The 13,452-nt window shown below is 41.9% G+C and overlaps 1 protein-coding gene across 3 annotated transcripts in view; it reads right to left on the bottom strand.

The window, feature by feature from the left end:
• Positions 1–1,469: 1,469 nt before the first annotated feature.
• The window catches only part of kcnt1a (potassium sodium-activated channel subfamily T member 1a), a 33,639-nt gene continuing 21,656 nt past the window's right edge, over positions 1,470–13,452 (bottom strand). The window contains exons 17-28 of one of the 3 annotated variants that reach the window (XM_069673087.1): positions 13,200–13,416; positions 10,978–11,083; positions 10,664–10,836; positions 8,359–8,430; positions 8,020–8,154; positions 7,736–7,847; positions 7,467–7,568; positions 7,137–7,220; positions 6,911–7,050; positions 5,718–6,040; positions 5,399–5,483; positions 1,470–3,584 (exon numbers count right to left, since the gene is read on the bottom strand). In XM_069673087.1, coding sequence (XP_069529188.1) covers positions 3,467–3,584; positions 5,399–5,483; positions 5,718–6,040; positions 6,911–7,050; positions 7,137–7,220; positions 7,467–7,568; positions 7,736–7,847; positions 8,020–8,154; positions 8,359–8,430; positions 10,664–10,836; positions 10,978–11,083; positions 13,200–13,416 — 1,667 coding nt within the window. In that variant the 3' untranslated portion in view covers positions 1,470–3,466. The remainder of the gene's footprint in view (positions 3,585–5,398; positions 5,484–5,717; positions 6,041–6,910; positions 7,051–7,136; positions 7,221–7,466; positions 7,569–7,735; positions 7,848–8,019; positions 8,155–8,358; positions 8,431–10,663; positions 10,837–10,977; positions 11,084–13,199; positions 13,417–13,452) is intronic. The other 2 variants (XM_069673089.1, XM_069673090.1) reach the window with 2 other exon arrangements.

Here is a 13,452-nt window from a genome sequence, read left to right as displayed (position 1 = left end):
TTTAACTTGAAATAAGGCCCGATGACCCTCCGGATTTTTACTGTCCATTGTCTATTGATCTGATGATCAATAAAGAAATGTTGATGTTAAATGTTGAAATGACACATTCCCTCTGTTTATTTGATTTTAAACCTGGAACACAGCAGAACGACATTATAACATCATTTGATCTTTCCACCCTGAGCGTTATGTCAAAGGAAAATGGGCGCCATGTGAGTATGGAGAAATGATGATGGACCGATTCTGATGTAGCAGTAAAGAGGTGGACTTTTAAGTGGAATACCACTGAATCTTCTTACAGTTGCAAGCACACTACTGATACCAAGTGCAACTACATTCAAGCAGTGAACATTTACTCGATAATGTCTTGTAAAGTGATTTCAGCTTGGCAAAAAAATACCTTACTGCTGTGATGGATCCAGGCTCAACATACAGAGCCTCTATTATTTACCAGTAACTACTACTGGTCAGTGCTTTTATGAAGAGGGAGCTTTGCTATAACTTTTTTAATGTATGGAGTGGATGTTAGTGAGTGGTAATGTCCAGTCTTGTTTTCTATTTTAGTGTGTTTGGAGGAGCGTGAGACTCTTTGTGTTAGGGGAAATGGGAGAGCTGAATGCACCGCTTGTGCATCCTGCTCTGAATGTGTTCTCTCTCTTTTGATTATGCTTTAAATCTTCTGTCATGCAAACAGAACGAAGGCGCAAAGAAACAAAAGTGTTTTTGTTTTAGTTTGGGAGCTGCTGTTACAGTGGAAGACAAATTATGCTTTCACGGCGGGGGAAATTGTACTAGTATTTATTCCAAACAGGAAGCGCTTTTGAGACTCAGTGCATTATACATTTTCAGTGATGTATTATTATGTATTACCTTCATATTATATTCCACCTCGCATATGAGCCTCCTGAGATCCCTGACAGGCTCATATTGCCGAACCAAAACGAACTGAGCTCTGCCAATGAGCTGTTTGCTGCTCATTAACCTCTCACTGGATTCTGATGAGGCGTTCGATTATAATGTAGCTTCAGGCGCTAACAATAGTAATTTCCCAGTAATGACTGACTGTCAGCAGCTGGTGTAATGTTGGGGAAGGGGAACTGCACAATACTTGATATTTGTTTGCTGCATTTTGTACATTTTTGAGTAGTATTTTTTGTACATTATGTACAAGTTATGTTTACTAAAAAAGCAGGCACTATTTATTAATTCTGTTACAGGCTGTCAGAGATGTTAGGAGTCTTATTTCATTGTGTTATATTGTATGTTTATTTATTTTGGAGAGATATAATAAAATGCAACTAGGTTTGTTTTCTGATAAAAACGTGTGTGCTTTTTTTTTCAGTATGTGAATCTGCTCCTCACTGCTTCCCTTTTGTGTCTCTGACCATCTGCTTTCCTAAGAAACACATGCATAACCCCTCTAAGACTACACACATTAACTGTAAGGTACTTGTAGAGTTTAGACAAGCAAGAAATATCACAAGTTTATTGCAAGAAAATGTGCAAAAACAAGAGTAAGCGTATCCCTCAAAATTGTCTTTTAAACAGCAAGTACAGAATATTTTGGGCCACATGGGGGCAGCAAAAATAAACTGTGATGAACACATCACTGACATACGGTTATCTGCTTAGTCATGGGGAGCTTGTTAGCTTACATTTGATGAATATGTAGCAACATCATTTTTTATGTGGAGTCCTGTTTCTGGCCCCCATGTGAATGTAAGTCAAAAACATTCTCTCTTTTTGGTCTCTTCAAACTCCGAAAGGAAATAAATGGCTCTTTAGCTACTAAAAGCTCCACTAAGTTTACAAGCTAGCCGCTAACGTAGTTACTCTGATTTTTGGTGCAGAACAGATTGTGTACCATCAGTCTTAAGAGCCTTTTTTCTAAGCTAACCATTGTGGCTAAAAACAATGTTAAGGGCACAGAGTGAGTGTACTTCAACAATAAAGTAGTGGGCCGGTCAGCTCAATAATTGGCTAAAACTAGCTAAAAAGCAAGGAAAAGTCAAGAGGAGCATTGTTTTGTCGTTTAATATATTACTCATCCAGAGGTAAACAAATAGTCATGTCATAGTCAAATAGTCTTAGGTACTGTCTTAACAAATGAGACAACGAGCTTAAGAGGTGCTTTTCACCCTGTTTAAGCATTTATTTTAGGCTAAGCTAAGCTAACGTCCTCCAGAAGTGAACAAATAGTCATGGCTTGTCATTTTTATACTTGTATGGTTAAGGTACTGTCTTAACAAATGAGACAATCAGCTTAAGAGGTGCTTTTCATCCCGTTTAGGCCTTTATTTTATGCTAAGTTACGCTAACGACCGCCTAGCTTTAGCTTCAGACACAAGAGTGCTCACACTCGCGTTAAATTGCTAATCCTAGGCTTAAATCATGAAACAATACCGAGGCTAAACTATTTGACACTTAAAGAAGTTGCTCCATGCTCTTTTTAGCGCTTTTAAATTAAATTCAAGTATAAATATTTTCAACATTTAAATATGTAAGAAGTCAAATAGACAAAGTCAAAAAATCCTGCGTGCAGGATGTAGCATTTTAGAAATACCCACCTTGACCAAACCGCCACATGTATTTATGAATAAGCAAATTTCTTCACTGAGCAGCAGCTGAAAGTGAAACCAGGTTTTCTGACTACTAATATAGTACAAATCAAATAAATCCTATATGGCACAAGATTAAATACATGACATGGCCTGTTTAAAGGGCTGAACTACGCTAGTGTTGTGCAAAACCCTCATCTATACAAAGAAATGAAATGAAGCAAACATATATGTAACCATCATTGCTTGTACATAACTTACTAATCAATACCTCTACACCACTTAATAACTACTTCTATGGTTCAGCTACAAATTAGAAGCTTCAAAAGGCCTTAAAGGAAAGTCTTAATGCTAGTATTTTAAGTTAGATAGTGTTGTGGATTATCTTATGAGGCAAGTGTATGGCTCGGAGAAATTTAAGCTATGTCCATCTGTTTTCTCGAGCTGCCAACCACTTTTCCTGAGAGATCCACATCCCAAAAGAGTATGAACAAAATATACAATCCTCTCCTAAAGTCAGGTGCTTTCAGTCACAATGAAAGTCATAAAATCAATCCTGGGAGTTTGATTAGTCAGGTTAACTCTTACCAAAGCGTGATAGACCTGATCGAAATCCCTTCAATTAGCTTTAGTCATTTTGTTAACAAGTTTGTCTGAAAAAAGCTTTCACAGACATGAATAAACTACTCTTACATGTGTGGCAAGAGGATGAAAATGTCACAAATGACGTCAAATGTCATCTGCCAAACAGTAGGCACTCATATAAATACAGCTGTGGACTGCAGCGCTGGAACATTGCAGCACAAATCGTCCTCTCTCACACCGGACCTGCGCGGAGGCCGCCAGACCCCCCTGACGGCAGAAGGGGGTGATTATGAAGGAGTGTACCAGAGAAGGTCAGCGCGGAATCAGAGCTCAGTGTCCTCTCTGATGTCTACGCTGGACTCGTGTCTTTCTTTCAGGCTGCTGCTGTGGACCGGAGGCACCTCAGGGACGTGAGCCAGAGGGTCTGAACGAATCAAGTATCTGAAGAGGAAGAAAGAGAGAGCAAAAGGGCAGTGTAGATTAATGTGCGTCTGTTGTAAAGAGATGCATCATGGGAGCTACGCATTCAGGCAGCTTCCTGAACCCATCCCCACTCACTAACCCCTCACAGCTGAAGTCACACTGTTAGCCAAGGGAGCTACTTTATATTAAAGAACAGGAGCTTCTCCACTGACAGGAAACAGCCATCGCCATGGATACTGATAGGGCTTTGCTCGCTCAGCTGTTGTGCTATTAGTCATGTTGCTTAAAAAAACTGGTAGGATCTGTGCTTTTGGAAAATTGTAGATCATGCTGAACATTGGCATCTTATTGACGTTCAGTAAACACTACCAGTAATGTGGAGTCGTGTTAGTCGTAACCTTTACTCTACTTTTAGCTCTGTTTTGGTCTCCACCAGCTCCTTAAGGAAATCTGCAGCTCTTAAGCTACGAAATATTCACCAACTAGTTGCATAATTTGTCAGTCTGCAGTTTGGTGCAGATTTCCTACAGAGAATCTTTAGCCATCCAATCCCAATTTATTCATAAAGCACATTTAGAAACAACGGTTGACCAAAGTGCTGCACAGTCAAACATAAAAAAACATTAAAACAATAAAGCACTAAGACCAATTTAAAAAAAGGATTATAGAAGAATAAAAAGCATCAATAGGAAAGGAAGAGGAATAAAAAGGCAACTCATGCAGAGCCAAACAAAAGGTTTGATTTAGAAACAGGCAGTGTGGAGGACAGCCGATATGAGGAGACAAGAGCGTTCCAGAGCTTTGGAGCTGCGACCGCAAAGGCTCGGTCACCCCTGAGCTTCAACTTTGACCCTGGGACAGCCAGAGGCAACTGGTCTGATACAGGCATCCTCCATGATAGCCTGCATTTGGTTTTAGCGGCTGTGAAACAGCTTCCCACTGTGGCTGGAATAAGGTTGATGAGTCAACCAAGACAATGACTTAAAACATGTTATATAGCTCTTTATAGATGAGGGGAACTGCAGCGTAGTTATAATTCTTTGGGGTTTTTTCACTACAAGCAGTCCCATTCATGTATTTCATAGTCATTTAACCATACTTATAATATAAAAATATCGCTATCCCTGCAACTTTAAGATTTAAAGGGCTAGTTCGCCCATTTTCAATCCAGTCCTATCATGCTATTATATGGAGCCAATGTCATTATGGTAGAAAAAATGCAATTTGGCTCTGTGCCTTTAGAGGACGCTATCCTCTTCTCCAATGGGCCCTGGAAAACCTCTGCCAGACTACGTAAAACGCATCATCTGGCGGAGGCCAGGGAGCCCGCTAAACTACACTTCCTCAATCTAGGATGCCTGCCTCCGATGTCACGTCTCGTTCAAAATCGTCAGGTTTGTAGACTTCAGACCTGAAGATTTTTAAGATGATCCACCGGTATATTCTCCTCGTATTTCGGATTCTGTACCGCTCTGAGCTGTTGCTTGCAGCAAAAACGGTAGTATTTCACTCCAGCGTCTCTCGCTGGGCCGTTCCTTTCAGAGGGAGGGGCACAATGCATGCTGGGTGTTGTAGGAATGTAGAATGGGCGAAACCACGAGCTGTTTGTACAACTTTCTCCACAGCTATGGCGCCAATATCGGATATTATTGCTTCTATCGATTACACACCAGCTTTGACTGACAGCTGCTTTTTCCAGGGGTAAAGGGAAATTACTGGTAAACTTCAGATTAACATTTGTGCAGGCAAAAATATACAAAGAGTTAACCATTTATTATGAATGCGAATAACACAGTTGCACAACAAGAGCAACATAAATGAGTAGCTCTTACACGATGTCATTGAGCTCCAGCCTGGTGTCAGGTGAAGGGTTAATCAGGACGTAAGACAGAGTGTTCTGGTGGTCATTCTGCTCATCTGAAACAGAAACATCACCTCAATCAGCTGACACATCACACACATCTGCATTCTCATTTCTACCTGTTATAGACTCGTTACTTTAATGCTTACCTTGTAGATATCCCAGGTTGACTCTGTTCATGACGTCACTGGCTGTAAGGTTATTGAGGTCTTCTACGAGCAGAAACAGACACACTCATAAGCAGAAGAAGGGAAGGAAAACTTGATGTTGTCTTCCAAGTCCATCCTCACCATATCCTGAAGTCGGGAGGCCCAGATGCCTCATGCGGTTGCGGACCAGCTCAGACAGCTCCTCCCTCTCAGAGCGCCGGTACAGGTTGAGGCGCTGCTGAGCGATGCGCTGGGCGTGGTCCCTGCTGGAGTCCCGGTTCACTCCCTGCCACCTCACGCTTTTCTTGCTCAGACGCCGCGCCCACTGCATGCTCTTCTTCCTCAGCAGGGGGTGATCTGATGATTGCTCGGTGCTGCGAGACTCGTCAGCCCTCTCCTTTGTGTCCTCGCAGTCGTCTGCGCTGACTGACACCTGCGACTGCGGGGGAGACAGGAAGTTACTTCTCCAAATAAAAATCCAAAGAAACAGAAGCAGAAATTCTGAGTTGATGTGAGTCATAGTTCTGAGCCCTGCAGTGGTAGATCCAACACTTTGATCCAAAACTTTGGTATAAAGTAGCAAGAGATTTTGTGCAGACCAATGACTGTATATATAGATGGACGACACGTCTCCATCTGCTCCCATTGTACAAAATTGATGCCAAAATAGCCCCCGGCCGTAGCCACTTCCGCTAACCCAAACAAACACTTAACTTACCGAAAAAACAGCAAGGATCCCGCACGCCGGCGTGTTTAACAGCAGAACAGCTTCTCTGTGTTGGTCTGAGGTTAACGTTCACAGTTATGGAAACTTCAATGACTGTAGTGATTGTTTTAGTTACGTTTCTACTCGCGGATCGTCCTCTACTCTGGAACACCACTGATCTCGTCCCTTCGCCCTCACCGACCAATCAAAATCAAGAAGGAGCGGGGCATCTGATATCAACTTTGTCTAATCCTTTCATTTTTTCGAGGCTACAATTTCCAGGTGTAGAGCCGCTGCTGACGCCGGGACACGATTCCTTTCCATTTGTTTACGTTTTCTTTATTAAATTTCCTTCCTTTATAAACAGACCTGTCACCGCCAAGGGAAGCGAAAGTGCTGCAAGACAATTTCCGTAACCTAGCAACAGTAACAACGGTGAGAAGCGCTCTGAAAATGAGGTTGTGGGCGCTGCCAGCACAAAAAACGCTGCTAGTGGACACAGGCCTTTAGTGTTTTTACTATAACACATTAGTTCTGTTTAGATTTTGCCTCACACAACAGACAACAAGCTTATTTTATACAAACATATTCTTGCAGTAAAATTAATACATTGCTTGATACAATTTACAAAGACCTCACCTCAGAGGTTGGGAAGATGTGCGATTCTGTCCGATAGATCCCGATGGGAATTTCAGCACTGGAGGCGCAGAGCTTCTGGAACAGTCTGCCGTAAGTGCTAATCCACAGATCCTCCTCGGTTACTTTCATCTGGTACAACAGACACATTTGTACAATGATGCTTAGATAAACACCAGTCTGGCTCTGTGTCGAATCATTTCTTCTCTTTTACTCACAGCACAGAGGAATCCTGATCCTGGAGTTGTGTCCAGCCCGAGCAGCAGCCGTGCAATAAGGATCATGTAGTCCTTCACAAAAGACTGACAAGGAAGCACATAAAAAAACTATTATAAAAGTATAACTTAAGAGCTTCCAAAACAGTGAACATAAAGAATCTAAAGTGTATCAGAGACTGAACACAAGAGGGCACTTTTGCTTTATGCTGCTAATGTCGCTCTAAATCTTCAGGTGATTCTGTCTCTCCGCTGCTGTATGACACATTTATTTTCTTCACCTGGTATTTAAAAAGAGTCATCTGAGGATTTTAGCTGTAGGTGTGTACCAACCTGATACAGCAGGGTGTCCAGCATGCTAATGCTGAACACTCTGCCTGCTGCGAAGGGTAGGCGAAACATGAAAGCCAAGTTGGAGCCTTTATCGCGCTCTTTCTGTGGGGGAGAGGAAGGTTTCACAGCTTTAAAGGTCTGTCACTTCTCTGACAACAGATTGAAACGGCAAACAGTGCGACAGGGAAAAAAAATATGATCTTTAACATCTTCTCTGCACAGCTCATGTTCATAAGTCACTTCACTGTGAGCCCTCTTGTAATGTCTACCTTCTCCAGCTTGGAGAGGGCCAGTGAATAGCAGTCCTTTGCTCTGAACTGCATGAATCTCATGTTGGATGGATGAGTAAGCTCTGTGATGATACTGAGACTGGGAAACAACCTGGAAATAAACGAAGCAGAGTCAGAGGATGAGATTAAATAAGAGTATTTCTCACTTAAATATTTTTAGCAATACTGCTAGACTCAGATACACTCAATGATTCAATGCTGAGGTGATGTTAAAACATTTCAAAACATGTCCTGAATAATTCATGACTATTACGATTAATTACCTGAACATCGTCTGTACGTTCACAATAGTTTTGGCATCAGCCATGTAGTCCTCCTCGGCACTCATTGTACTCTCTTTATCCACAACAACTAAATTATCGGCGTAGATAATGCCACACTGCAGCAGGCTGTCCAGACTGAAACACACACACACACACACACACACAAACATGAGAATAAGCAGAACGACAGAGGAGACCAATTTACCCGGAACATTCTGAACATCCAACATCCATTTAATCTCAAGAGAAGCACAAACTTCTCTCTCTCTTAGGTCTATTTTAATGTGAAAATAAATGTTATATATAATAGGATTATAACGAAGAGCATGGTAGACTTACTTATCTATGGCGCCAGCCATGTAGTAGACCATTGGAAAGCAGCAGATGGCCTCAAGAAAGTGGTTATCTGGTCTATGGGAAACATGAAAAATGTAATAGGAACGATTGCCCAATTCAAAGCAACACAATTGTAAAAAAAGTTTTTCTTTAAGTCATGGGAAAACATTTAACTTAGTCAATTACTTTGAACATGAGATAAAAAAGGTACAGCTTAGTTCAGCTTAGCAGTTCTGTCCTTCTCTGGCTGTTTGGTTGAGCGCGACAGATATATCTGTTGGCCGATATTATCGGGCCGATATCTGCCTATCCCAGATATATCGGTGTGTATCGGCATGTAAGTTTTCCAATATGCACAGATATTCATTTTCTTTCCGTTACATGTAAAGGGAAGGGCGGCATGGTGGTGCAGTGGTTAGCACTGTCGCCATTGGTGACGCTAAAATTGCCCGTAGATGTGACCGTGAGCGTGAAAGGTTGTCTGTCTCAGTCCAGGGTGTACCTGGCCTCTCATCCAAAGGCAGCTGACATAGGCTCCAGCCACTCCCTGAACAGGATAAGCTGTATAGATAATGGATTGATGGATATATAGAGAAAAACAATGCTTGGGGTTATAAACAAATGGTTATGTTGTGTAGTTTATGCCAGCAGACTCGTTTACAATACTCTTAAGAATGTCAACAGAAAACAGTTAGCCACTTTAGAATCGGTTGACAATGAATAATTACGTTGCAGAGTAAGATTATCCTGGCCTAAACTTTATTTAATCCGGGAAACTTCATTTCAACCTGTTAAAGTTATAATCTCCAAGATCTCAGTTTTGTTCTCTTTGGCGACACCTATGGCGATAAACGGTAATTACGGGAGCACACTTTCCAGATATCCAACAGTGTTGCATGTGTGACGTCCACGGTTGTAGATCTTGATTTGATTTCTGTTTGCCTTCATCTTCATCGAGTTTGTTTCTTTTTCTTTGGATTTTCACTTATTTTTGAAGTTGTATCTGTAGTCATCGATCTTTTCTTTGTTTGTTCAGCCATAGTAGATTACTGTTTACTCGCAACACTTGCAGAGACCGGAAAAGCAGCCGCTTAGCTCCACCTACCCTCTCTGGCAGACCAACCACTGCTGGCTGATGGAAAACGCGTCACTTACTGGGCGCCGCTTGTGATTTTTTCCGCTAATGACGCCCAGTCCGCAATACTGCAAATGCAAAGGCTTTCATCAGTGGGCCATCGGCTCAATCACCATTGTGTTAACTCATTCGGCGATAGATAGTGACCTAACAGACATTTATTTACATGAAAATCTTAGAGATTATTACTTTAAATATTTTTTAATTAAGCTTTTGTTTATGAAAGCATCCTTCTGAGCGCTTTTGCATTATAATATTGGTTAGAAAAGGTAATTTTCATTACAGCTATATCAGCTGCCATATTGGTTATCTGTAAATTCCCCCCTCTAAAATCTGTATCAGTTTCAGTCTCATACGCCCCATATCCATCACTCCACTTTTGGCTGCTCAATTAATTTGCAGAAAAACATGCAGCACTTGCAGCATATATTTAATGTAAATGTGATGTTATGTTGTGGTTGATGTAGCTACTTTGTGTGGGTTAAGGCTTTTAAGGATGAGTCCGTCTGGTGCCGAGCGAAATCAGAGAGATTCAGTCGCTTCATTTCTAGCTCGAAATCCTCCAGCACCCCCCCCCGACAGAACATTACTTTATGCATCTGCCCAGTCCTGCTGACTAGAGACCCAAGGCTGTCGTAAGTGCTTGAATTGCGTATCCAAGTGTGTGGGTGTTTGTATTTGTGTGAGTGCAGGAGCGATAGGAAGGCAGAGAGAGAGAGCGAGCGAGAGCCGCGTGCGGGGAGAGAGAGAGTTTATTGTTTTCAGCGTGTTTCTATGGGAGTCCTGAGAGCTCGCATGTGGGGGCTGAAAAGGGACACATCAGGGTTGTCAATGAAAGCCTGCAGAAAGAAATCATTTTCTTCATCTTTCTCCCCTTGTAGCAATATATATCATTCAGGTTCAAGGCAAAGTAAGTTGCTATGGTTACTGTCTGGAGCTACAGAGTGCAGCGATTTTTTATTTTTCTTTGTCGCTCAAAACACCCCGTCACCGTGAGCAGTAACCTCACATCAGGAGCGACAATGGAGGTCCACCTCCACAGCCTTGTCCTAAGTGCTCGGCTGACGTGGGCTTTTAGCATACATAATGTTTCCCAGCGTGAAGTAGTGAAAGAGACTGAAAGGTGAAGGCAGGAAAGGAACTGCGTGTGTGTGTGTTTTAAGGTGAACTCACGGGTTATCAAGCAGCAAAACAATGGGGTTGAGTTCTTTCCGGGGTCTGTAATAAGCTCTGAGAGGCACAATAAAGTTATAGAGACCGTTCCCTGCAGTCTCGGCCGACACGATGATGAGCTTGTTTTTAAAACCGTACGCCTTAGCGTCCTCAAAGCTGTTGTGCCTGCATCCCTGCAAGCGAAAACAGAAAAAAAAAACAGACAGGTATTTTAGGTCTGCTTTTAAGGAAGCGAAGGACAGAGAGAGCACGGAAGGAATGATGGAGGCAGTAAGTAGTTGAGTGACTAAGTTGGAGAAACAGCGACTGCCCACCTGGTCCAGTCGTAGGCAGCAGAACGGGGCTTTCTCAGCCAACAGATGGCACAAAGTGGGCGAGCTCCCAATGTACGGAGAGTTAGGGGGATAACCTTTCACGTACCTGCCAAACAAATCCAAAAAGCATGAATGACACATCTCAGGGAAACGTACTGTGGTGAAAACACTTACACAGGATTTCTTGCTCTAACAAAAAAAAGAGCTGAAGCTGTTTTTTCGTGTTTAAAAATGTGGAAAGTAAGGGAAGAAATAGAGGTCATTGTCACCTTGGAAATTAGCCACCCATGCAGAGTAAACTTTATACAAAGACTAACAGACCAGGTTATATTGTGGAACACTGTATCAAGCAAAACAAAGTGAAAGTAGTACAATACCAGTGGTCGACCATGTATTCAGATTCTGTTTACTTACAGTAATTATAAGTAGCAATAGCAGAATGTAACAGAAAAAAGGGAAGAATTTCTGCATTTTTTCAAATTAAAAATAGGAATGTATTAATATTAAAATACACTTAAAAGTATTGAAAGTAAAAGGACCCTCTGTAAAGGCTCAGTGATTATACAGTATGTTAAATTAACACCATGTACTTTTTTTAGAGTTGCAGTTTCTTGAGCTGAATCTAATATTAACAACTTTACAGTTAAAACCAGGAGGTACGCAGCTTATTTTAGAAGCAGTTTTTGTTACATTTGTTGCATCTGAAGTTAGTTTGACAAGTATGCAGGACACTCTGCTCTAGTGTCGGGAATTACCGCTCTTTGAAGGGAGCCAGATCTTGTGGCTCCGTTCCTTTAGTTCGCGAGCATCACAACACTACGAGGTAGAGAGCGGTCAGACTCGCGAACGTGCCTGCGCTACATTTTCTCATGTCAACACACACAAAATTCAGTGCTTTTAAATTGTAAAAGTTAACAGCAGAATAATGTAGGAACAATCAATCAACGTCAGTGATTTGCCGATAATTTATGATACAACTCTGTATGACTACAGAGATGAGTACAAAAAAACTACAAACTTGGCGGAGGATTATAATTAGGGATGCAGGATATTGGATTTTTTGCCGATATCCGATATGCCGATATTTTACAACTCATTTAGCCGATTACCGATACTGATACCGATACCGATCATTTTTCCCGCACACCTAATTACAGAGATCATCAACTCTCTTCTGTATTGGAATTAGCGTACAGTATAATGGTGATACTCTTATCACATTTGTTACAGCGGTCGGGGTGACGGGTCTTGAGATGGTTAATCAAGTTTGTAGTGTTGAAAGACTTTGCCTTGGCTCCTCCTCGCATCCCCGAAGCTGAGCAGTCATTGCAAACAGCAGTGTTGCTATCTATTTCGGACACTTTGAAAAACTTCCACAACACGGACATTTTGGCTTCTAACTCTCTCATGCTGCAGGTAGACACACGTGATGTCATCACGCTGCGCCGCGCAGGTCTTCTTCGCGCCGGGGACATTGCACCGAGGTCGGGCATTTAATCAAGTATGCAGCAGCCCATTATTTTATCGGTTAATTATATCGGTTAATTATATCGGCGGATATCGGCGTTATTCATTTTTAAGCCAATATCGGCCGAAACCGATAACGTGCCGATAATATCGTGCATCCCTAATTATAATGTTGTTGTTGTGGTGCCTTGATTCTGCTGCACGTGACCGAGTATAGCGGAGTTGCAGTTGAAAACTGCCTGTTCTAAATCGGCTTAAAGGGTAGTGGATCTAGGACCGGCAGTGAAATTTGCCCATAACTATAAAAAGAACAACTAACTCTCACCTACGACTCGGTTCCCGTCGTTTGCACCAAAGAGCCGTTCAAAGGAATCGGATTGTTCGCCAACGTCACAACACTACTCTGCTCCTCTCCCAAACACTCTCTCATGGACTCATCCTGCACCATAACAGTGTGTTTTGGGGGAGACTATTTTTCTAGTAATAAGAAAAAAAAAACCTAGCTTGATTTCTCCAAAGTTGTCTACCCAAGATTTAATACTCCTGGAAAGTAAAACAACGCATCCAAAAATTGTTGTATGTATTTTCCTCTGTACTGTACAGAAGTACGAGTAGGAGTATTAAGTAGTACATGAGAGAAATACTTAAGTAAAGTACAGGTAAATATTTGTACTTAGTTACTTCATTGGAAGATTCAGATAATGTAACTACTTGGATTTTAAGGTGTTTGTTCACATAGAACAGTAAATCCTTACTCTGTAGGTGAATGTCCTTTCTCATCTGTAAACACAGAGTCATCTTCTGATTGGTCACTGAGGAGGTCACATGGCAGAATAGAGGAGGAATCTGCGATCTCCTGTACTGGAGCGATGCTCGGACGGCGCCCCCCTGTTCCATTCACTGTGGGCGGGACCAGTTTACCACCTGAGGGGTCAGGTGGACTCGCATTCTGAAGATCAATGGCCACAGTGCCTGTAAGTCAAATTTAACTTTAAATCACAGATAACG

This window comes from Semicossyphus pulcher, unplaced genomic scaffold, assembly GCF_022749685.1.
Source record: "Semicossyphus pulcher isolate SPU_LCO1_2020_fin unplaced genomic scaffold, fSemPul1.0.p SCAF_22, whole genome shotgun sequence".
Classification (NCBI taxonomy): Eukaryota; Metazoa; Chordata; class Actinopteri; order Labriformes; family Labridae; genus Semicossyphus; species Semicossyphus pulcher.
The sequence above is the reverse complement of the archived record's forward strand: the minus strand, read 5'-3'. Positions and strand labels throughout refer to the sequence as shown.